The 24,769-nt window shown below is 41.8% G+C and overlaps 1 protein-coding gene across 4 annotated transcripts in view; it reads left to right on the top strand.

Annotated features, from left to right (window-relative positions):
* The window catches only part of KIAA0825 (KIAA0825 ortholog), a 559,317-nt gene that overhangs the window by 200,021 nt on the left and 334,527 nt on the right, over window positions 1–24,769 (top strand). For all 4 annotated transcript variants that reach the window (XM_040342242.1, XM_040342235.1, XM_040342259.1 and 1 more), the window contains exons 11-12: window positions 7,907–8,089; window positions 16,663–16,776. In XM_040342242.1, the coding sequence (XP_040198176.1) occupies window positions 7,907–8,089; window positions 16,663–16,776 (297 nt within the window). The remainder of the gene's footprint in view (window positions 1–7,906; window positions 8,090–16,662; window positions 16,777–24,769) is intronic.

The raw sequence follows: 24,769 nt of genomic DNA, 5'->3' as shown, positions 1-24,769 counted from the left end.
ACAATACAAACAAAACTAAACACACTTTTTTCCTAGAGTTGGTGTAAACATAGTGTAATTTGTCCTGTTTAAAATGACAGTGAAGTTATGATTCTGGTACAAAGCTTTGCAAAGTTATTTTACAAATAAACTCTATATGCATTTTATGCTTTTTTGAACATATGTTAAATGTATAAAAATGTTACTAAACAAAACAAACAAAACCGAAACAGTTTTAGTAATGGTTAATAGAATAGAAACAAACAAAAAAAAAAGCAGGAAAATAATAGTTGAATGGAGAAGGAGAAGAAGAAGGAGTTAAATAGGTCTGATTAGAGTAAACTAAGGGGCTGTAAAGGTTAAAAAATAAAAATAACAAACATACCATACTTACCTCCACTGTGCAGTTCGTTTTGCACAGAGTGGCCCTGATCCTCGTCTTCTGGGGTCCCTCGGTGGTTGTCTCGACTCCTCCCCACAAGAGCTAACCCCCTTCTGGGAAGAGCTTTCCCAAGGGGATTATCTTGCGGGCACGCTCCCGTGTGATACAGTGGCGGCCATAGCCGCCAAGTGTATCACTCAGCCCCGCCACCGGCGTGCTGCGTCATTGATTTGATTGACAGCAGCTGGAGCCAATGGCTGCACTGCTATCAATCATCCAATGATGAGGCCACAAGAGCAAGGAAATTTGGGCGTCAGGTAAGTAAAACGGGGGCCCGGGGGGGCCTGTAACGCTCAGATGTTTTTTTACCTTAATGCATCCTCTTTAATAAGGGGTTAAACAGGAAAACTCTTGGTTTAACTGACATCTGCAGATCAAAGTTCAGAATTCCTTTCATTTGCAGATGAATCAAACAGAATAGATACAAAAGTAACAATGTTACTTTATATCTTTATATTTCCTGACTAAAGGGTGTTGTTGATAACCAGTGTTATGCCACGTACACACAATCAGAATTTCCGACAAGAAATGTTCGATGTGAGCTTCATTTTTCTCGGCTCGTTGTAGTGTTGTACGTCACCGCGTTCTTGACGTTCGGAATTTCCGACAACATTTGTGTGACCGTGTGTATGCAACACAAGATTGAGCCAAAATTCCATCGGAAAAAAATCCACGCTTTTGTTGTCGGAAATCGTTCGTACGTATAGTTTGTATCGTTCGTACGCAGCATTAGACGGCTTTCTTTTTGGCAGCAACAGCAAGTCCAGCTTTAATTAAGCAGAGCTGAGAATTGCTGAGGAGTGAGGGGGGGTATTGCATCAGCAAGAAAGTCCTAAACTAGTTAAACAATAGTAGAGAGTTATTGGAAAATTTGAGGATGCATTATGTTTCAGTATATGAAGCTAGAGAGATCAGTGATGGTTTGTTTTAAAGCTCTTTTTTGCTGGATTCATACTGTTGCAAAACCATAACGTGCATTATGTGCAACATTGTATTTCCTTCTGAATGGTACCCAATGCACCTTGCCAATGCTCCTGAGTGTGCACTACCATGCATTTCTAAAAATAGCAGATACAGATTTTTTGGGAGTGTTTTGGTGCTTTAGCCTGCCCATTCAAATTAATGGGCTGCCTTAACACAACAAAGGTTAATGCACCGCAGCCATGTGCATCCAGCCGTAATGCTTCTTAAAGTGAATCTCGAGGCAGAATGTTTTATACCTTAATGCATTCTATACTTGCCTAAGTCTTATTTCAGTCCAGAACTATGCACAAGAGCAGCATTTCTGCAATCTCTCTCTCTCTCTCTCTCTCTCTATGTACTGGCTGACACAGCAGCAGGAACCATTGGCCAGTAAGGAGGGAGCAAGAGATGGGGCCAAGCCACACTCTGTGTCAATGGACACACAGAACGCTGCTCAGGAGAGAGCCTGCATGAGTTCCCCTATAGCAAGTAGCTTGCAATGGGGCACTCAGTAGGGAGGAGGAGCCAGGATCGCCAGCGGAGGACCCAAGAAGAGTAGGATCAGAGCTGCTCTGTACCAAACCATTGCACAGAGCAGAGCAAGTATTACATGTTTGTTTTTATTTTACCTTTATAATTACTTTAGGAATTTGTAAAAACATTAATATCTATAGTGTGGGCACAGGTACCCTTTTAATAAAGAATGCTTTCACAAGTGCACATGAAAGATCTATGGAGACAATGTTGTGAAAATTTCAGTAAATCAGAAACAGTTTACAATTTTATAAAATCTGTCCTGCAATAACGTTCCACAAATAACTGCACTGATAGTTTTGGTACTGTTACTTCTCTTTATTTACCAGCTACAATAGTAGATTTAATTCTGTACATAAAAAATTCACTCCATTATGTTAGTTTTTCCATTCTTGAACCTTCACTAATATAGGGACTGAAAAAATATAAATTTTTACCCAGTTTTATTAATGTGCTCAAATCTGTTGCAACCATGTGCACGCGGTTATGGGGCGTTTGCAGAACTTCCCCATTTGCTTGAGTGTGTAGACTTCGGTGGCCAGCAAGCTACATATTGGGTAAACTTTGCCACTGCATGTAAACACTACAGTCCACATCTTATTGCAGCTTAAAGGTGGTGGTTGGTGGGCGGCAAAAATGGGTGGTTGAGCCATGTTGTTGCCAACTGCACATCTAAATGAAGCCCTACAGTCAGTTAACAAAAATGGGTATAGGGTTAGTGGTTTGCAGAGAAAGATAAAGAAACTGTGACATTAAAATATATTTTTTAAAAGAGTACAGAACGTGTCCCACTGGGCGTAGCGGGAGTGACATCCATGCCACATATTTAAGGGTGAGGTGGCAAAGCAGGGGACTAGGGTTATCCACAATTTGTTGAGATGCATCGTTCTGTTCTTCAGCCCCTAGATATTTCAATTAAGGGTGTAGTAGTTTCAGCAGTTGCAGTCGAGGGGTTGAGTGTGAGTAAAAGCTACTGCCCCAGTTTATTTTAATACTGGGAAAAAAAATCCCAAAGGAGTCAATTATCCATAGGGCTATTTGTAGGGAGGAAGATGTGTCCCTAAGATATGACAAAGTATCATCTACGTAGCTTGTCACTTATTTTAAAATCCATATAAGCCTACCCTGACCGAGGTAACAATGTTGCCGCAAGATTTCCCTGCAGAACATTGTTGTTATCTTGTTAGAGGTACTGGAAAATAACAAGATCTACTGGCAGGATCAACAGGAAATACAACTATATGTAAATGTAACAGGGGGAATCTGAAAAATCATAATATAATTTTAATTATGAATGCGGTCTACATCAGAAAACATGGCCTATCCCTGCTGAACTGGACACATTTTGTTCCATGTATGGCTAGCTTAAGGGGTTATGTACACAGGTATCTATACACAGTATATCATAGAATTTAGACAATGCAGCTTGATGTTTTCTGCATTAACACTGACTTTTTTGTGCAGTGTGTTGTAGCACTGAACTGTACATTCTCTGTGCTTTAGACGCTGTATGTATAATAAAGATTATTCAACACTGTTTTATACAGATCAGAATACATCCAAACTGAAACAATTTACAAAATTAATTTATTTTCATTTTGAGATATATATATATATATATATATATATATATATATATATATATATATATATATATATATATATATATATATATATATATATATATATATATATATATATATATATATTGGAATGTGATGTCTATGTGGATATCCCCTGGTTCTAAACAAAAGAGAGAAGTGGAAAAATAAGATATAAACAGCTGAGACAAGTTATTTTTATGCATACCCTGAGCCTATCAGTCTCTATCCAAAATACAGGTGGTTTTAGATAGTGGCCTTCTTTTAATTCATCAGGAGTGTTTAGCACCATAATGTACTGATCTCTCCAGCTGGTGCACATTGATGATGCGTATTACAATAATGCTCTAAAATAATTTGCTGCATCTTAAGTTAACCCTTTCTGTATTAGGACATGGAATTATGCCATTCAAACAGAAAATTATGCCATATATCTCTATAGTGTAGGCGGCTTAATATTTATGTCTGCATATTGTATATTTCCTCTATTTATGTTCAGTATGTAAAATAGAATGAAGTTGTCATGCTTCATCATTTAGTAATGGGCTGTTTACATTTCCTGCCGAGAAGTGAATAAAACGTTCTTCATAAATCAAGCATTGATGTGTTACAAATTCTTGCTGACATTTTGATGTACAGTACATAATAACGTATTGGGATTGCCGAGCAGTTTATTTATACATACGCTAAACAACAGCACACTCCATTAGACAACTCTAATTATTCATTGATTTGTGTTATGTATTCAAGCTACTGCTTAATTAAAAACTTTCTTTAAGTAAATATCTTCTTTACAGATTAAGTGTGTTCAGTTGTAAAAACCATATCAATGACAAAATTCATAGTTTCAGATTCAAGTGCCTAGTTCTTTAAATACTTCCTACAAACGTTAGGGAAGGAAGCTGAAATGTAGCTTAGTGGTTAGCACTTTTGCCTTGCAGTACTGGAGTCCTCTGAATCTTATCTAGGATGTACCCAGAATGCATGTTGATTGGTTCCAAAATTGACCCTGGTATATGTGTGCATGCATGTATGCATTGGAGGTAGGAACCTTAGATTGTAAGCTCCTTGAGGGCAGGGTCAATTATGAATGTAGTTCTCTTTCGACTGGTAGGGAGCTAAGATAAGGTGAGTATTAGCTTCTGGTGGGGCTGTTGGTTTGCCCTGCATAGATGGGTAGGAGAATTTCTCTTTTGTGTTCCAGTTATACTTTGTCATTTACCTTTAAATGATCACAGAAAAGAAGGGAAAATCACCCCAGTAAGGAAACAAATACTTTTAGGTAGATTCACAAAGAGTTAGGCTGGCTTATCAGTAGATAAGCCGACCTAACTCAGAATCTACGCCGACTTATGTTTAAGTGTATTCTCAAACAGAGATACGCTTAAACATATCTAAGATAGGACGACTTGCGCCGTCCTATCTTAGGTTGCAATATTGAGGCTGGCCGCTAGGTGGCGCTTCCGTTGCGGTCGGTGTAGAATATGTAAATTGGTAGATACGCTGATTCACGAACGTATGCCGGCCGCCGCAGTACATTTACGCCGTTTCCGTAAGGCAATATCAGGCCTAAAGTTATTCCATCTTGTAGATGGAATAGTAATGTTAAAGTATGGCCGCCGTTCCCGCTTCGAAATTCAAAATTTTTACGTTGTTTGCGTAAGTCGTCCGTGAATAGGGATTTACGCCGTTTACGTCCACGTCTAAATCAATAGGCACGTGCGGCGTACTTAGCCGCAATGCACACTGGGAAATGTAGGCGCCCGGCGCATGCGCAGTTTAAAAAAAACGTCAAAAACGTACGGTCAAGCCCCATTAACAAAAAAAACGCTCCCCTTAAACACATTTGAATTAGGCGCCCGCCCGCTTTAGGCTACGCCGCCGTAACTTAGCAGGCAACTACTTTGAGAATCAAGTACTTGTCTAGCTAACTTACGGCGGCGTAGCCTAAACACGCTAAGCTACGCCGCCGCAAGTATACACCAATGTACCTGAATCTACCTATTTATTTCTTCCAATCGATATATTAAAAAACTGTTTTTCTGTAGTTGGTTCACCTATGTATTTTTTTAAGAAATCGGTGAATATATTGTTAAATAATCCTAGTATATTTGCCCAAAATCCACCTTTACATAAGTGTACCAAAATCCTCTGCATACAAGAAGCAATACATAGTATTTACACACTACCTGTATTATATTCTTACTGGTGACTAGAGCAGATATTGTGCAGTAGTTACAGAAAGGTAAAAATATAAAGGGGACCTCGGCAATAGGGTAATGCAATCTGTAGTCCAACTACCAAGCTAGAGATGTAACAGGAATCTACTGTATATTATAATGTGCAGACAGTGGAGAGTGTTTTTCACACTATGACTGTATATGGTGGTGGACAGTTTGCGGACACAGGTGCTATGAACAGTATTTCCAATATTCTGGCAGTTAGAACAGCTCATGCATATGACATTTTTTTTTCATTTCCCATCTCAGAGGAAAGCTTTATTAAATAAGTATAGCAGTATATTTAAAAAGCAGATTTCTCACAGGATCATGCCATGGATGGAATTATAACAGTTGTTGATACAGTACAGAATTGGACACGAAAATGTCAGAACTTGATAACCTTGGATCTCTGGGCATGCCCACAGTAGATCAAAGAAGGTGCCAGTGACCACCTGACATTTGGCACAGAGTGGGCCATGAGTAGGTTTATACCTGCAGATATAAATTGAAGTGAGAGTGCAGAAATTACAGCTATGTAAATTTGCAAGGATCCCTCAGTGAAAACCATTTGTGAAACAGCAGTGCTTCCTATTAATCATCATCTAGTAGGGGGCCTATGTTACCCTCTCATGGCTTTTTTAGAAAAACACACCACTCTTGACTGTGAGTCTATCAGATGGTATAGCATGGAGATGATCTTAATGTCTGGCTGGTCAGCCAGGATTCTGTAAATATTATTTTCTGTACCTGTGAAGCGTGCCTTCAGTTGAATGTATTAAAAGTACATATGCTGGGGGAATGCGGCTCCCAGCAGGGGTCCTGTGTGTCCTGGTTCACCATTTCAGGTCCAATTTCAGCCCAAGTTTTGGGCTGAATTCGGACCTGGACGGGCCAAAAGACGCACAGGGCTCCAGTGCAAATTTGCACCGGAGCCGTATTGGAGATATGCGAACTGGCTCCATAGAGAGCCGGTCACATTCTCCTGCTATTGCGTATTGGATGCGGGGGAGGTTGACCTGGGCTACAATGGTTTACAATATAAAATATCAGGCAAAAAAATAGGGCCATATCTGAATCTACGCAGAACCCAACAAACTTGCATTCTACGGTGTCAATAGCTTTTACTGCATTTAATCTGACCACAACTCTAGAGCCCAGTTTGTCATAGGCAGCTTGAAGGTTTTTTCCCAGGGTTAAAACCCATTTGATTAAGAAGGTAAACATATGAATTTTAAATGCTTACTTTAGATTGAACCCAAGAAAAACACCTAAATAAACCACTGAACTACATGCATTTTCCTGCATAGATTTTGAATCCTGTTCAGCCAGTCTTGTGCTTCACAAACTACTTTGCCACACTGCATAAACAAGCCAGTACACTGCTATTTCCTTTCTTTATTTTCAGCTTTTTCTGCCACCTGTCTGATCAATAGAGTTCAGTAAAGCCCTGTACACACGATCGGTTTGTCTGATGACAATGGACCGTTTTCATCGGACAAACCGATCATGTGTGGGCCCCATCAGTTTGTTTTCCATCGGTGAAAAAAATATAACATGTTTTAAAATGTTCCTATGGATAAAAAAAACGATAGAAAAAAAATGATCGTCTGTGTGGAAGTCCATTGGTCAAAAATCCATGCATGCTCAGAATCAAGTCGACGCATGCTCGGAAGCATTGAACTTCATTTTTCGCAGCACGTCGTAGAGTTTTACGTAACCGCGTTTGGACACGGTCGGTTTTTTGACCAATGGTATGTAGGCAAGACTGATGAAAGTCAGCTTCATCGGATATCCGACGAAAAATTCCATCGGATTAGATTCCATCAGATATCCGATCGTGTGTACAGGGCTTTAGGGGTATATTTACTAAATCTATAGAGTGCAAAACCAGGCTCAATTCTACACAGAAACTAGTCCGCTTACAGGACAGAACAGAACTACAAATATTTTGGCATATACAGTTTATATGCATTTCAATTGTATTTCTAGCTGGTTGCCTGCAATCTTATATTACCATTAGAACAAAGCAGTCACATAAGGAATTGTAGGCTAGGTCGTGAAAATGCAGTATCAAAAACAACAAATTTTGAGGTGTAGTTTATGCACCCCTCTTATTGAAAATGTGAAAACAAAACTTGCCACCTTTCCATTTTATCTTATTACAGAATTGATGTCTTGGCCATTCTTTCTTGTGTGGAAAACTTGCTGTGGTCAGTATGTAGCACAGTTCCAGAACTCATCAAGCCAACACAAAGTTACAGAGATGTGGTTTTTAAGATACACAGTTACTGTGACTGCCTACTTAAGGTTCTGACAATCTCTACAGCACCCTTGGAAATCTTGTCACAGTAAGTACTGTAATTAACATATATAAAAGAAACTCTTTGACATGGCCAAAGCATTCAATGACCCTATCTCTGGGAGATATTGAATCTCTTTGGTCTCGGGAACCGATTTATAGGATGGATCAACATATTATACTTTTCTCCAAAAGCTACCATGTTATCTAATTGTTCCTAATCCAAACCAGTTTCTCGCTTAGGGAAAAACGTCAAGAGTATCCACTTTCCCCTCTCCTCTTCGCATTGCCAACTGAGCTACTTGCAGTGGGTTTTCGGCAATCTGATTCTATTACTATACAGTGAGGAAAATAAGTATTTGAACACCCTGCTATTTTGCAAGTTCTCCCACTTGGAAATCATGGAGGGGTCTGAAATTGTCATCGTAGGTGCATGTCCACTGTGAGAGACATAATCAAAAATTCCAGAAATCACAATTTATGATTTTTTAACTATTTATTTGTATGATACAGCTGCAAATAAGTATTTGAACACCTGTCTATCAGCTAGAATTCTGACCCTCAAAGACCTGTTAGTCTGCCTTTAAAATGTCCACCTCCACTCCATTTATTATCCTAAATTAGATGCACCTGTTTGAGGTCATTAGCTGCATAAAGACACCTGTCCACCCCATACAATCAGTAAGAATCCAACTACTAACATGGCCAAGACCAAAGAGCTGTCCAAAGACACTAGAGACAAAATTGTACACCTCCACAAGGCTGGAAAGGGCTACGGGGAAATTGCCAAGCAGCTTGGTGAAAAAAGGTCCACTGTTGGAGCAATCATTAGAAAATGGAAGAAGCTAAACATGACTGTCAATCTCCCTCGGACTGGGGCTCCATGCAAAATCTCACCTCGTGGGGTCTCAATGATCCTAAGAAAGGTGAGAAATCAGCCCAGGACTACACGGGAGGAGCTGGTCAATGACCTGAAAAGAGCTGGGACCACCGTTTCCAAGGTTACTGTTGGTAATACACTAAGACGTCATGGTTTGAAATCATGCATGGCACGGAAGGTTCCCCTGCTTAAACCAGCACATGTCAAGGCCCGTCTTAAGTTTGCCAATGACCATTTGGATGATCCAGAGGAGTCATGGGAGAAAGTCATGTGGTCAGATGAGACCAAAATAGAACTTTTTGGTCATAATTCCACTAACCGTGTTTGGAGGAAGAAGAATGATGAGTACCATCCCAAGAACACCATCCCTACTGTGAAGCATGGGGGTGGTAGCATCATGCTTTGGGGGTGTTTTTCTGCACATGGGACAGGGCGACTGCACTGTATTAAGGAGAGGATGACCGGGGCCATGTATTGCGAGATTTTGGGCAACAACCTCCTTCCCTCAGTTAGAGCTTTGAAGATGGGTCGAGGCTGGGTCTTCCAACATGACAATGACCCGAAGCACACAGCCAGGATAACCAAGGAGTGGCTCTGTAAGAAGCATATCAAGGTTCTGGCGTGGCCTAGCCAGTCTCCAGACCTAAACCCAATAGAGAATCTTTGGAGGGAGCTCAAACTCCGTGTTTCTCAGCGACAGCCCAGAAACCTGACTGATCTAGAGAAGATCTGTGTGGAGGAGTGGGCCAAAATCCCTCCTCCAGTGTGTGTAAACCTGGTGAAAAACTACAAGAAACGTTTGACCTCTGTAATTGCAAACAAAGGCTACTGTACCAAATATTAACATTGATTTTCTCAGGTGTTCAAATACTTATTTGCAGCTGTATCATACAAATAAATAGTTTAAAAAAATCATACATTGTGATTTCTGGATTTTTTTTTTGATTATGTCTCTCACAGTGGACATGCACCTACGATAACAATTTCAGACCCCTCCATGATTTCCAAGTGGGAGAACTTGCAAAATAGCAGGGTGTTCAAATACTTATTTTCATCACTGTATTCCATGGAGGGGAGAGGAAAGATAAACTATCTCTTTATGCTGATGATGCACTGCTCTTTTTGGGCAACACTAATAGATCTCTATCCTTCCTTATGACCACTATATCAACGTTCAGTTATTTTTCTGGAGTAGTAATTAGATGAGAGAAATCCGTGCTCCTACCCCTAGACTCTAAACAAGTGACACCCCCTCAATGTGCATAGCAGATCAGAATAGTGGCCTGTTGTAAATACTTAGGGGTATGGGTTCATCCCATAATGGAAGATTATTCAAAGTATATTTTACAGCTAATACTGAGCAAATCTAAGCTTTAAAGGGTCACTAAAAGATTTATTTTTTTTAGCTAAATAGCTTCCTTTACCTTACTGCAGTCCTGGTTTCATGTCCTCATTGTTCATTTTTGCTCTGATGTTTCTGTAATTCTGCTCTGTTCTGGACACTTCCTGGTTGTCTGTTTCCTGAGGACCACAGTACTGGGAGCTTCTAGTTTCGTTTTCCAAACCATCACTTCTCTATGGCTCTATACAGCACAGAGGCAGGATAACATGCAAAAACGAAACTGAAACTACAGGTACATTATATGATTGATTGTTATCTATTTTTAATCGTTTTTAAAAGGAATCAGTTAACTATTATGTCTCTATACCCTGTAAACAGTCATTTGAGCAAAACATTTTTTTCCTTTACAACTCCTTTAAGAGTAAAGCCTGGTGTAGATTACCTCTGTCTGTAGGGAAGGCAAATCTTCCTAAAACGATGTGGACAGCATAGCTGCTTTACATAATGCACAACTCGCCAGTATAGCTCACTCATAAATTTTAACAATATAGACTCCCTCTTTAGAATGCTTATCTAGAAAGGTAAAAATCCCAGAATTTGTTTACCTATTTTGCAATTACCTAAAGATGGAGGGGGACTAGTTGTTCATCAAACAAGACTCATCTTTTTGGCTGCACATTGCAGCATTTTGTGGGTTGGGGCTCACCTGTTAGACCCGAGAACCAAATAATTTATTTTTGGTATATGTTTTTTGACCTTTCCATGGAAAAAATGATTGTTCCAGGACTAAGAGTAATCTCTACCCCATTTATAGATCAGTATAGACAAGAAAGTACTTATATCCAGGGTCCATCTGAGGCAGGTGCGCGGGGTACAGTTCACCCAGGCGCCATAGAGGTGGGGGCGCTCAAGCGCCAGAGTGCACCCCTCCCTCCTCCTCACCTTGGCAGGGTGGGGCAGGATGGTCCGGCATTTGTTCTGGACTATGTCACGATCTTCTCCACCCAGGCGGCATGGCTCCACACTGTCCTCTTCTCTCCAGCTGCCACCCGAGTGGGGTTTGTCCTGAGGGGGGGTTTGTACTAATAGAGGGGGGTCTGTACTAATGAAGGGGGGTCTGTAGTAATGGAGGGGGGTTTGTGGGGTGGTCTGTACTAATGGAGGGGGTGGTTTGTGAGAGGTCTGTACTAATGGGGGGTGGTTTGTGGGGGGGCTGTACTAATGGAGGGGGGTGGTTTGTCCTGAGGGGAGTCTGTACTAATGGAGGGGGGTGGTTTGTGAGGGGGTCTCTACTAATGGAGGGGGGGAGTTTGTCCTGAGGGGGGTCTGTACTAATGGGTGGGTCTCTACTAATGGAGGGGGGGTGGTTTTTCTGGGGGGTTTCTACTAATGTAGGGGGGGTGGTTTGTCCTGGGGGGGTCTGTACTAATGGGGGGTGGTTAGTCCTGGAGAGTCTGTACTAATGGAGGGGGTGGTTTGTCCTGAGGGGGGTCTGTACTATTGGAGGGGGGTGTTTTCTCCTGAGGGGGGTCTCTGTACTAATGGAGGGGGGTGGTTTGTCCTAAGGGGGGGTCTGTACTGAGGAGCGACTATAATTGGTGGAGGGGGAGTGACATCAACCCTAGTGATGCCACTACAGCTGCTCGATCTTCTTTCCCCCCTCCCTCGCCCTCTCCTTGCGCTGTTGTACTAGTGAGCAGCGCTTGCTAGCACAGCCGCCTACTATGTTGCTTCCCCCGCCTTCATATTGGCCAGGGAAGAAATAGAATAAAAAAGGAGCAGAGAAGAGGATTGTGGGACATATAGTCCTGAGGACTGGCAGCCCCACTGTAACACGGAAACTGCAGCCCACACAGCATGCACAGCTGAATGGGAGAGAGAGCCAGGAGCCCGGGAAAGCTTTCAGGGAAGTGCATCCAGGACTCCAGAGGGAGAGGACAGTGCTGAGAGAACGCCATCAGAGAGATAACCCTGCTGCCCTGCGCCACCAGAGGGAAAGCCACACAGCCTGGCGCCATCCCTGGCCGAGAAAGGAATTGAGTCATTGCTAAAATGTAGATCTGGACTCTACTCAGTGGAGTATTCATGGGCAATTCAGAGTGAGCTGACTCCTGATCAGAGTAACCGTTGTTGCTGTATCGCTGGGTAAGGTGAGAGGGCCGATCAGCCATTATCTCCTGTAGTATGTCTGCAGTCTCTGACCATCTCCTGTGCTATGACTGCAGTCTCTGACCATCTCCTGTATTATATCTGCAGTCTCTAAACCATCTCCTGTAATATGTCTGCACTCTCTGACTGTCTCCTGTATTATATCTGCAGTCTCTGACCATCTCCTTAGCTATGTCTGCAGTCTCTGACCATCTCCTGAGCTATGTCTGCAGTCTCTGACCATCTCCTGTACCATGACTGCAGTCTCTGACCATCTCCTGTAGTATGCCTGGGGGCACTTTCTAACAGAAGCCCTCTCTGTGTGCATTAGAGGGATTCCCCTTCAGGTTTCATTAGTGTATCATTAGGGATATTGGGGCACTAGACAGGGAGATTTGGCAAGCTGTCTTAGAGCAGGTCATGGTGTGCCTTTCACCTAAGCAAAGACTGTCCCAACTCTTTGTCATACAAACGGTGTATAAAACACCACAAAAGCTATATCAATGTAACCGCAGGGCAAGTCCAGATTGTCATAGATGTGGCAGATCTTCTACACACTCTTTGGAGATGCCCCAAGCTAGTGAGCTACTGGCATTTTGTTATCGATTCCAGATAAACCTGCACAATGACCCTCTAACATGTACAAGGATTTTTGGATGAGGCAAACTTTACTCCACAAACTAGGACTCACATTACTGGATTCTTATTCCTGGCCCGGAAATGTATTACAAACAATTTTTGGCTTTCTACTCTTCCCCCCCTACGTTTGAGAATTGGCGTATGCAGGTAAATTCTACTTTACTCAGAATGCGTCAAATTTTACAACGAGATATCCCACACAAATTTAACAAGCTGTGGGACCCTTGGCTGCAGGTTCCCATCCTGGCTCCCTTAACTTTAGTGTCCATGCAGATACTTCACTCTTAATACTGCAAGTGAGTTACTCGATCCCTTAAGGTGGTGGCATAGGTATATACTTGGATGCTTACTGGAATGCTTGGCTAGCTGGTGTATATGGTTGTTGCACACTGTAAGAGGGCATGCTTTAGTTGAAATGTATATATAAAATTAAACTGGGTAGGGCAGTGGTATAATTTTTTTGTTTTTGTTTAGTTTGTGATAGAGCTTTATTGCTCCTCTTTTCTCCTATGTGAGCCGAGGGGAAAAATCAGCATTACATATACTCCCTGGATATGTACTTAATTTAATTTTTATATGCCTATCCAATATTGTAGCATTCTTCTGTATATGCCTGCTTGGGGATACTGCCTATTGATACCATATTATGGGAATGTAAGGCTGTGGACGCTTTGTTGTGTTTTGATTTCTATCTTTCTTTTTTTGTTTTTGTAAAACTATACAGAAAAACCTTGGTTTGAGAGTAACTTGGTTTGAGATTGTCTTGCAAGACAAGCAAAATGTTTTAATAAATTTTGCCTTGATATACAAGCAATGTCTTGATATAAGAGTGACGTCATGTCACAACTGAGTATAATAAAGAAGAGAGGAGCCTCTAAGTGTAGCAATATAGTTACATTTAATGAAGGTACAACATTTAGCAACTTATTGGCGCGTCTCTTCTCTCTTATACCCTGTAAAAAAAATGCTTTGATATACAAGTGCTTTGGATTACAAGCATGTTTCTGGAACTAATTATGCTCGCAAACCAAGGTTTTAGTGTATAACCTTTATTAAAAAAAAAAATGTACAAAAGAAAAAATATAATTAGAACTGGACACACCCACAAAGGGATTTGGCTTAATATTATTGTTTTCAAATGATCTGTTGAAACTTGTCCTAAGGGGGTCAGTATTAGCAAACAGCCACATCTAGGTATTTAAAAATTAATGCACTAAAAGGTAAAATTTTCATTAGAGGACAAATCAATAGATGATCAAATGCATGCATTTTGCTAGTTGCAGATTTATTGCAGATTGGTGGAAGATGACCTGCTGTCAGTGTAGAATTCATTGCTAAATGCAAAGGGGAAAAAATTGCAGTAAAGATAAAGTAGTGGAATAAAAACCCTTCTCCACTCCATCCAAGACTTTAATTTTAAATTTAAATTTAAGTGGAGTTTCACACCTTTTTGTATATTTGCCTTACATTTTCCTTATGTAACACAAATACAAACCTTTATTTGTGCATTAATTATACATGAACACTATGATCAGTTGATGACTTAATAATCATGGTTTAACTAACTAATAGACACACATTCACGTGTTGCTAATAATTAGACATGAGGTAGATTTACTAATATGAATTTCATTAAATTGTACATTATATAAAGGAAATAGATAAGCAAAACAAAACAAAAAAAAACACACCTTTCTATCATTTGGATTCCATGTGATGGGAAATAAAATTCCATATGAAATCTCATTCAAGAATGGATTGCAGTAAATCTGCTATATTTGACCGTTATAGTGGTAAATGTCTACTTCAAGATTCTTTTTGAGGCTAGAAAGAATCTTTGTCAGCTTGCCTCCACGATATAAGTTCACATTTTATTAAGTAACATGGATAGGCAATTGACAATCTAAAGCTGATGTGAGGTGATGAGTGGCAGAGAAATAAAGCCACCTGACAATGACTGTGCCTTATCTGAGCGTTATTCTCTGTATACTCTAAAGAACACTGGATTTCACTATGATTTCTAAAACATCTGCTCTTTTTCCTGAAATACTTCACATCAATGCACCTGTGCTGGTAAATGTGCATGTGCTGTAAAAAAATAAGAAAGCCGCTGAACAGAAAAGGCCAGTTATTTTATTGTGGTACAGTTGGAGAAGTTCATTAAGTCTTCACAGACTTTTCCACGATGATATAGATGGTGCAAAACTTTTTGGCAGGTGGTGTTAGTTTTACTGTGTCAGATTTTTGAGGCTTCTCTCTCTCTCTCTATCTATCTATATATATATATATATATATATACACACTAGGTATTCTCTTTGTTAGGTATAGCTGCTCATTAATGAATATTGTCAAACAGTATCTGCTCATGTCATGCAGTCAAGGGTTCAGTTGTTGCTCAACCAAACATTAGAATTGGGATGATGTGTTATGCGAGTTGCTTTAACCAAAAAAAATTATTGTTGGTGCCAGCTGTGGCAGTTACAGTATATTAGGAGCTGATGAAATCTTTATAGTTTACAGAAAACACATTGTTAATGCAAGATCAGTGGAGAATGTCCAGACTTTTTCTAGCAGACTCAAAGTACATATTTGGTCAAATAACTATTCTTCACTAGATTGATGAACAGAAGTATGGAAAAGTAGAAACCACTGAAGGACAATTGAATAGTTGTATTGTTGTTATCCGTCTGCATTTATTTGTGCTGAATATAATGTTGATGTGCTAAATATAGTGACCACTGATTGCAGATTGAACAGAGGTTTCCTGCTTATGCTTGATTTTTGTAAACAAGACAAATGTATCAAAACTACCACTACAGCTTGCTGGTTGCCATAAAGAAGCCCCTGCATTGATAAAGACCTAAATATACTCTGTGCCAGAGTGGCACTGGGCACTAGTAATCTATTTCAGCTACTATTGTGTGCAGGGACCTCCTGCCCAATAGTACATAAACAGTCCTAGCCTTGACATCACAACAAGGAGTACCACAGGACATTGAGCCTTCATGGCTGTTGGAAAAGAGAGCAGGAGCACTTAAGTGATCATGACATACTCACTATCATTGTTGGAGCATTTTATACCCCTACTGTACCACCCTAGGGGTATATTTTTATATCCACTGAACTCCAGTGCCAAGGAATCTTTTTACTCTTGTTAATCACAGTCCAGCCTCCAGACAGTTTGATGAAAGGTGAACCGGTCTTTTGTTTATAAACTTTGAACATTGTTTTGTCTTATTAAGTAGGCATTTAAACCAGGTAGGTATAATTTGTAATAGTCACACTGATATTTCTTATGGTTTTCCCAGTTCAAATACAGCTGTTCCAGTTACCCATTACATTGTCATGTATGCAGAATCCCAGGCTTTACCATTCTATATTAGTAAGTGTTCACACCTTGTGGGAAACATCATAAAAAATAAATAAAAAATGTTTTGTTAAGAAAAGGAAGGCGGTGGCCATTCAATTTAATATAATGTAATACTATATAACGTATTTCAGGGGTTTTCAGAATTGTATATTCAGATAGAGTGAAGTGCATTGTGTGCTTTAATACTTAGTGATTGTGAAGTATTTATTTTATGTATCTCATGTCATTTCAATGTTATTGCAGGGCAGTTAAGAATAGTTTTGATGAACACCATGCTCAGCCTTCAGAACCAGTACCTGAAGATTTACTCTACTGGTTAAAGAAAGTAAATCCCAGTATATTCCCCTCCTCATTACAGTAAGTAAGATTTGTCACAAGGTGATTAAGGGGACCTTCCAAAAGTTTATATAAATTCTGAACTTCAGAAAGTTGATGTTTGCATAGGTGATTCTGCAGGGCTCAGCAGATATTTCTATGTAAAAGAGGTATTGTGAGGCACCTCATGGTGCATGCTACCCAGTGCTTATCCTGAATTCTGTACCCCTGTTACAGCTTTATTTTAAAGATGATTTCCTGAAAAATAACAATTTATGACATTGAAACACATATGTTTGAACTGTCTCGCCTGCCAAAATATATGCAATTATTGTTTAGCCAGTCTTGTTCTCAAGGCACTCACTCCTACTAGATAACATAACATGCTTTCTTTTTTACAACATAGTTTAGCACTACAGCTTGACCAAAAAACTGCCCCCAGTCTTAATTGACCAATGATGAAGAAGCACCATGTAGTTGAGGTCATCACTCTGCTCGGGTTCTCCTGTCAGCAATCCCCTGAAAGTATTATGCAGTGGGTTAGATATTTAGTTACATAGTTAGTCTAATAATAGATTGAATTTAGGAGCATAGAGTAGGGTGATTTCTATCAGTTGATTACCCCTATGCTTAATTTTTTGTACTTCCTTTAGTTGTTTACTGCAGTTCCGAGGAGATAGAGGTCAATGGTAAATTAAGGTAGAGAGGTATCTCTCAGTTACCTATTCCTATAAGTAAAAAAAATGCATCAAACAAATCTACTTTAATAAAGTCCTAAACATTTTTAGGCGTCGCCCCAAGTTTTCATGGTGCATAGACAGGCGCACTCTGTGAGATTGCTAAATACCATTAGGATTGGCTTTTTGTTATGTCATTAGAGGCCATTGTTGTTATTTAAATCACAACTAATTTAAGCCAAATCCCAGCTCACACTTTATATTCAGTTACAGAAAACAGTTTTTTTTCTTTTAAGATAATGGTTTTACATGAATAAATAAAAGCTGATCACTGTCAGCATCTCTGCCAGTGTTAAATTGTTTGTCTCATGGTTTGTGTAAACTGATGCATCTATAAGAAAGCTTGTTCTTTTGAAAAACAACAGACTTACTGGCCAGATCACTAAATGAAAATAAATGAAAGAACACAAATGCTGCCATTACATCAAAGAATAAGCTGCAATATAATAAATGTTTGCTTTTGTGCTTAATACTGCTTTACATTTAGGCAGTTAAACCAAACCAAATTATGAAAAATGTATACAGTCAGGTTATCTTCAGTAAAAACCTATTTTCAAAATGACTATCTGGAGATAAAGTGGCTTAATGCAAATTTTGACTTTGTCTAGTAAATGTCTAATTTAACCCCTCCCAGCCCTTCTTATTGGTTATTAAAGCAAGCTGTCTATTATATACAGTATAAAGACTTAGGCCTCGTACACACGACCGAGAATCTCGTCGTAAAAGAAATGTAGTTTTCCTCAACGAGAATCTTGTCAAGCTTTCCTTGCATACACACTGTAAAGACAAAATCTTGTCGTTCTCAAACGCAGTGACGTACGACGGCACAATAAAGGGGAAGTTTGATTCCACTGGCGCCACCCTTGGGGCTGCTTTTGCTAATCTCATGTTACTGCGTGTTAAGTAAAAGTTTGGTGGGAGACGATTCGCACTTTTCAGTCTGTTACAGCGTGACGAATGTGCTATCTCCATTACGAACGCTACTTTTACCAAAGGTGCTCTCCCATCTCATACTTTATTCTGAGCATGCGCGGGTTTCTAAGCATACACACGAACGTGTTTCTCGTCGTAAACCAGCCCGACGAGGAACACGACGAGGAAATTGAGACTCCCAACGAGAAAAAAGAGGACATGTTCTCTTTTTTTCTTGTCGAGAGCCACAACAGTTTTCTCGACGAAAAACATGCACACGACCGTTTTCCTCAGCAAAAATGCTCTGCCAACATTTTTCCTGATGGATTTTGCCGAGGAAAACGGTTGTGTGTACGAGGCCTAATAGAGCGGGTTAAGCGGTGAAGGTGATGGGGACAAGCTTAACGTTTGTAGGAAATGTGAATATTAGCATACAATTTCAGCTGCTACATTTTGCTTAGACGTGAGGTTTTAATTGAAGGTAACCTCCACTTATGCAATTTTAATCACATGCTGAATGTGATATGCCTAGATTTGTGATTTTATTTTACTTTTTAGATTCTCACATCCAAATTCGTACTGTAAATATTATTGACTAATAATTAAGTGGTACGTTCTGTACAAGCTTTTAGACTTGTTTGTATTATTTAAAAAATAAATAAATAAGAAAGGTCTTTTTCGTGAGATTTTTCTTTTTCCATTTATGAGGCCGGCCTTACTCACACAGAGCTAGTTATGAAAATGAGCTAGCATATGCCTCTCCATATGTGCAGCATAGATCCACTCCATACAACTATCGGTGGTCGCTCAGTGGCCAAGGTTTTTCCTACAGCCTGTAATCTCTCCCCTTAGATCAAATCACTTTGCTGTGAGTATTTCAGCCTGCATCTAAATTAAGAGCCAGAAATTTGTATATATTACAATTTGATTATTCTCCATCTGTTCAGGGGGAAAAAATGTATTTGTACCATAATTTCCCCAAAAAAATAAAAAATTTTAACAGATGCATTTGGAAAAAGCTTTATGTTCTTTGCTAAGTGCTGCAGAGCATGTAAACTCATTTACAGCTACTAAATTTTCTTTCTTGCTCAGTAGCATTTTTAAATTAAAATCTGCAATTTTTCCCACAAGGCACAAAACTAGATTCATATTTCTGAAACAGTCATTTTTACAAATCTACAGAGATCATTTCTTAGGTTTGTAATCAGTTTTTAAGCAAGTTTTTTATTTTTTATTTTTACTTTCTCTTGTAAATATGAGATCAGAACAGCATTTTGGGTTTACGAGTGAGGACTTGTAGGATGAGTTTCTGCTGCCATTCGTAATAAGAGATATGGCATTTGCCATGTACAGTAAGGTACCCTGGGCAGCAAGGTCAGAGATGGCAACATCAAAACACAATTTTGATCATTTCTGTTAGCTTTGTTCATTTTAGTTTTACTGAGAGAGAGAGAGAGCGAGAGACTTGTAAAGCGCAACACATGCGAACTGAATCGCCTCTGGGCGCTGTATCCATTTCATGGGTAAGGAACCCCTTGACCTCAGAAGAGATGGGTTTTAATCTTTCTCCTGAAGGCCAAGTGGTCCGACTCCAGTTGGATGGTGGTTGGTAGTGCATTCCACAGGGGAGGTCCCTGGACTGCAAATCTTCGATCTCCTTTGGACTTGTATCTGGCTTTGGGTACCTGGAGGAGGTTTTGATTGGTGGATCGCAGAATGCGATTGGGGTTATGGGCTTTTTTCTTTATCGTACATCACGGGACACAGAGCGGCATTCATTACTATATGGGTTATATGGAGTACCTTCAGGTGATGGACACTGGCAATCTCAAACAGGAAATGCCCCTCCCTATATAACCCCCTCCCATAGGAGGAGTACCTCAGTTTTTCCGCCAGTGTCTTAGGTGTTAGTCATGGTTTAGCTTGCCTCCACATCCTTGGGATTAGGTGAGCTAACCGGTTCTGTCCAAAAAAGCCTCAGCGCTAAAGTGGTCAGTAACCGGACCCCAAACCCTTGGGGTATAGCCCATAATGCTTTTCTTTTTAGAGAGCTGGACCCTGGGCCCAGAACTTAGAAACCTTTGGGTGCCTAATGTTTCTGTTGCCAGAGTGCTATATGGGCCCAGGACAGTGGATCCTTCATAGGAACCCAGGGCCTGAAGGTCTAGACATCCCCATCGAGATGGGGGAAGATTGGGCCTCTTGCTTGGCAAAGTCCTGCGGCATGGAGCAGGTAAGTGAGGGGAAAACTTGCGGAACTTGGTTCTTAGCAGGTTTTTTCTGGGGGGTCACAGGGGACATGCCTAAAGTTATGCACTGCATCTGGCAAACTAGTCACATATCATAAAGATAGGATGGCTCTATATGTATTATTCCCCATAAGATGTGACCTCCCTTGTAGTGTTGGAAAAGCATTGAGTGGGGCCTGTGTGATATAAAAGTATATGTGTGTGTCAGAGAGCTGTGCTTACCTGCAAGCCTCCAGGCGATGCTCCATTCAGTCTTCCTCCTCACGGCCTGCAAAGCAGGCAAAACGCTGACCTCCTCATGGTTCCAGGCTGCAGGCTGCAGTTTGCTGGAGCAGAGAGGTCCCTTCCTCCCAACCCCACCCCCCCCCCTGTCGGGAGGGGCATTTCCTGTTTGAGATTGCTGGGGGGGAAGGGCGGGTCAGTGGCTTAAGGAAGGGGCGGCCCTTCCTTGTTTGTTCCATATAGCTCATTCAATACTTTGGAACTGAGGAGGAAAGACCAGAACGGCAAGCACGGGGCGCCGAGGACACACAGTGGCCAGAAAGAATATTGCAGTCTTCAGAAAGACTGTTTTCAAGCCTAGGAATAGGCTGTTTCTTTTCCATCTCATAGTTTTTCTTGCAATACTACTCAGGGGGACAGAATGTTTTTTCTTTCCTAGATTTGAAAAAAAAAAAAAAAAAAAAAAAGTGTCATCTAGGGGAGAGGAAGCATTTTTTTTATCCCCCAAACAGGTGTTTGGGCATTTAACTATTTATAAGTCCCAGGTACCAATAAGTAGCAGGTGTACCTCGGTATTGTACCATGGCATCAAAAAACAAGGGTACAAGAGGTGGGGATTCCCCCAGAGAGTCTGAGGTCTCGGACAAAGCTATGCCGCTGCTTTCCCCACAGGGAGCCTTGGGGCCATCGGGATCTGGGGCTGGAGCTGACGCGGGTCAGTCCAACCCTAAGATGGTCACGGAGGAGGTATTACTCACCTCTTTAAAAGAGATGCAGAAAAGCATGGGTAAAATGATAGCCGCAGCTATGCGGGGCAGTAAGCGGAATAGATCTCCGTCGCCCGAGCGCGGACCCTCAGAAGAGGAGGTCCTTTCCTCAGGGGAATTGGACGACCTCTTGGACAAGGACCAAGTAGGTTCAGGGATCGAGGATCCGGATACAGAGGAGTCTGGGGCAGTCTCCCTGAGGGAGAGCTGGTGGATTCAAGGATTGTCGGACTTGGTCCATAGGGCATTCAACTTGCCAGTACCAGATCTCCAGGTATCGACGGTTTCAGCTTTGGGCTCACTGAGGGCGCCTCAAAGCAATGCTGTGTTTCCGATCCATCCTCTATTAGAGGGAGTTTTGTTCCAAGATTGGAACAAGCCAGATAAGATCTTCTTACCACCTAAGAAGTTCTCTGTCCTATATCCTATGGAAGAAAAATTTTCCAAAAGATGGGCTACTCCTGCAGTGGACGCAGCCATCTCATGTGTTAACAAATCGTTAACATGCCCTGTAGAAAACATACAGGTGTTCAAGGATCCAGTTGATAAGCGCTTGGAAGCACTACTTAAGAACTCCTTCACTACTGCAGGGGCAGTAGTACAGCCAGCTGTGGCTGCGATTGGGGTCGCTCAAGCATTATCGGATCAATTTAAGCAGATGCTTAAACTTATTCCTGCCCAGCAGGCAGAAGAATTTTCGGATGTCCCTAAGGCCATATGTTTTACGGTAGACGCAATCAAGGATTCTATCCAGCAAGCGTCACGTTTATCGTTATCCCTTATCCATATGAGAAGACTCTTATGGTTAAAAAGCTGGGAGGCTGAGCCCCCATGCAAGAAGCTCCTGGTAGGGTTCCCCTTCCATGGAGGACGACTCTTCGGAGAAGACCTAGATAAATACATTCAGACCATTTCAAACGGCAAGAGTACTCTCTTGCCAACTAAGAAGAAGGTTCAGGGGCCTGCGTTTAAACGACAGTATTCCCCTGGGCAGGGGCCCTCTAATGCCAAGCAGTATCGACGGCCTCCTGCAAAAGCAAACTTCGGCTTCAACAGCAAATCACAAGGACAGGCTGTTAGAGGCAAAAGGCAGTGGTTTCGCAAACCAGCAAAACCAGCCCCCAAGCCAACCTTATGAAGGGGCGCCCCCACCCACGAAGGTGGGGGGAAGGCTGCGACTCTTTTCAGAGATTTGGGAAGCCAGCATTCCCGACGAGTGGGTACGGTCTTCCGTGGCCACAGGCTACAAATTAGATTTCCTAAGGTTTCCTCCTCCTCATTTCCAGAAGTCGAGGATTCCAAACGATCCGGAAAAGGGAGCCGCATTAAGATCGGCATTAGATCATCTACTTTCCCAGGAAGTAATAGTAGAGGTACCAGTCCTGGAACAGGGGCTGGGTTTCTACTCCAACCTATTCATCATCCCAAAATCCAATGGAGATGTCAGGCCAATTTTGGACCTAAAGATGGTAAATGCATATCTAAAGATCCGCTCATTTCGGATGGAATCCGTGCGGTCAGCAGCTGCCACACTCCAGAAGGACGACTTCATGGCGTCCATAGACATAAAGGATGCCTACCTTCATGTTCCAATTTATCAGCCACATCAAAGATATCTACGCTTCATGGTGGCTTCGCGTCACTTCCAATTCGTGGCGCTTCCCTTCGGGTTGGCTACGGCCCCCCGGGTGTTCACGAAGGTCCTAGCTCCGATCCTAGCCAAGCTAAGGATCCAAGGGGTCACGATCCTAGCATACCTGGACGACCTCCTAGTCATAGACCACTCGTCTCCCGGCTTGGAGCGAGCAGTGGCCCTCACGGTCCAATACCTCGAGAGGTTCGGCTGGGTCCTAAATCGAGAAAAGTCAGCTTTCCAGCCCACAAGGCAGTTGGAATATCTCGGCATGAGATTAGACACAGAACAACAAGGAGTGTTCCTACCTCTGAGGAAGGTAAAAGCCATCAAGGAATTAATCCTACTGGTTCTAAGCACTCGCATCCTACAGGCAGCATCCTGTCAGCATGGAGCAGAAGGCCACAGGCCTTGGATATCCCGTTGCCGCTCTTATCAAGAGTCCGACAAAGTCTGTGTTGGTGGTTAGACCCTCAGAATCTACTGAAGGGGAAGTCTTTCAGCCCAGTGGCTTGGAAGATAGTGACCACAGATGCCAGCCTGACGGGCTGGGGAGCAATTTTGGATGGTTGCACTCGCCAAGGTACTTGGGCAAAGCCAGAGAAGCAGTTGCCCATCAACATCTTGGAGCTCAGAGCTGCTCGACTAGCCCTCAGGGCTTGGACGTCAAAATTGCAGGGGTTCCCGGTGAGAATTCAATCAGACAATGCCACGGCCGTGGCATACATAAATCACCAAGGGGGAACCAGGAGTCAAGCCACTCAGAGAGGTGAGCTTGATTCTCCTATGGGCAGAGGCGCATGTGCCCTGCATATCGGCAATATTCATTCCAGGAGTGGACAACTTTCAGGCGGACTTCTTAAGCCGCCAGACTCTATGGCCGGGGGAATGGTCTCTGCATCCACAAGTCTTTCAAGCACTCTGCCAAAGATGGGGAGTGCCGGACGTGGATATCATGGCATCGAGACTCAACAAGAAACTAGACAGGTTCATATCCCGCTCAAGGGATCCGATGGCCTGCGGAACCGATGCGTTGGTTTGCCCTTGGCATCAGTTCAAACTTCTTTATGCGTTTCCCCCGCTCCAGTTACTACCCCGCCTGCTGCGCAGGATCCGGGTGGAACACATACCAGTCATCCTGGTAGCTCCAGCATGGCCCAGAAGGGCATGGTACTCACTCATCCTAAAGATGGTAGTGGGAGACCCTTGGACTCTTCCTCTACGGCCAGACCTGCTATCGCAAGGTCCGATCCTCCACCCTGCCTTACGGCATCTAAATTTGACGGCCTGGAAGCTGAATCCTGATTCTCAGGGGTAGAGGTCTGTCTCAGAAAGTAGTCTCTACCCTAATCAGAGCCAGGAAACCGGTCTCTAGGGTGATTTATTACAGGGTCTGGAAGGCCTATGTAGGCTGGTGTGAGTCCAAGCGATGGCTTTCTCGCAAATTTACCATCGATAGAGTATTAAGTTTTCTCCAGCTAGGAGTGGATAAAGGATTGGCATTAAGCACAATCA

This window comes from Rana temporaria, chromosome 1 (assembly GCF_905171775.1).
Source record: "Rana temporaria chromosome 1, aRanTem1.1, whole genome shotgun sequence".
NCBI lineage: Eukaryota > Metazoa > Chordata > Amphibia > Anura > Ranidae > Rana > Rana temporaria.
The sequence above is the reverse complement of the archived record's forward strand: the minus strand, read 5'-3'. Positions and strand labels throughout refer to the sequence as shown.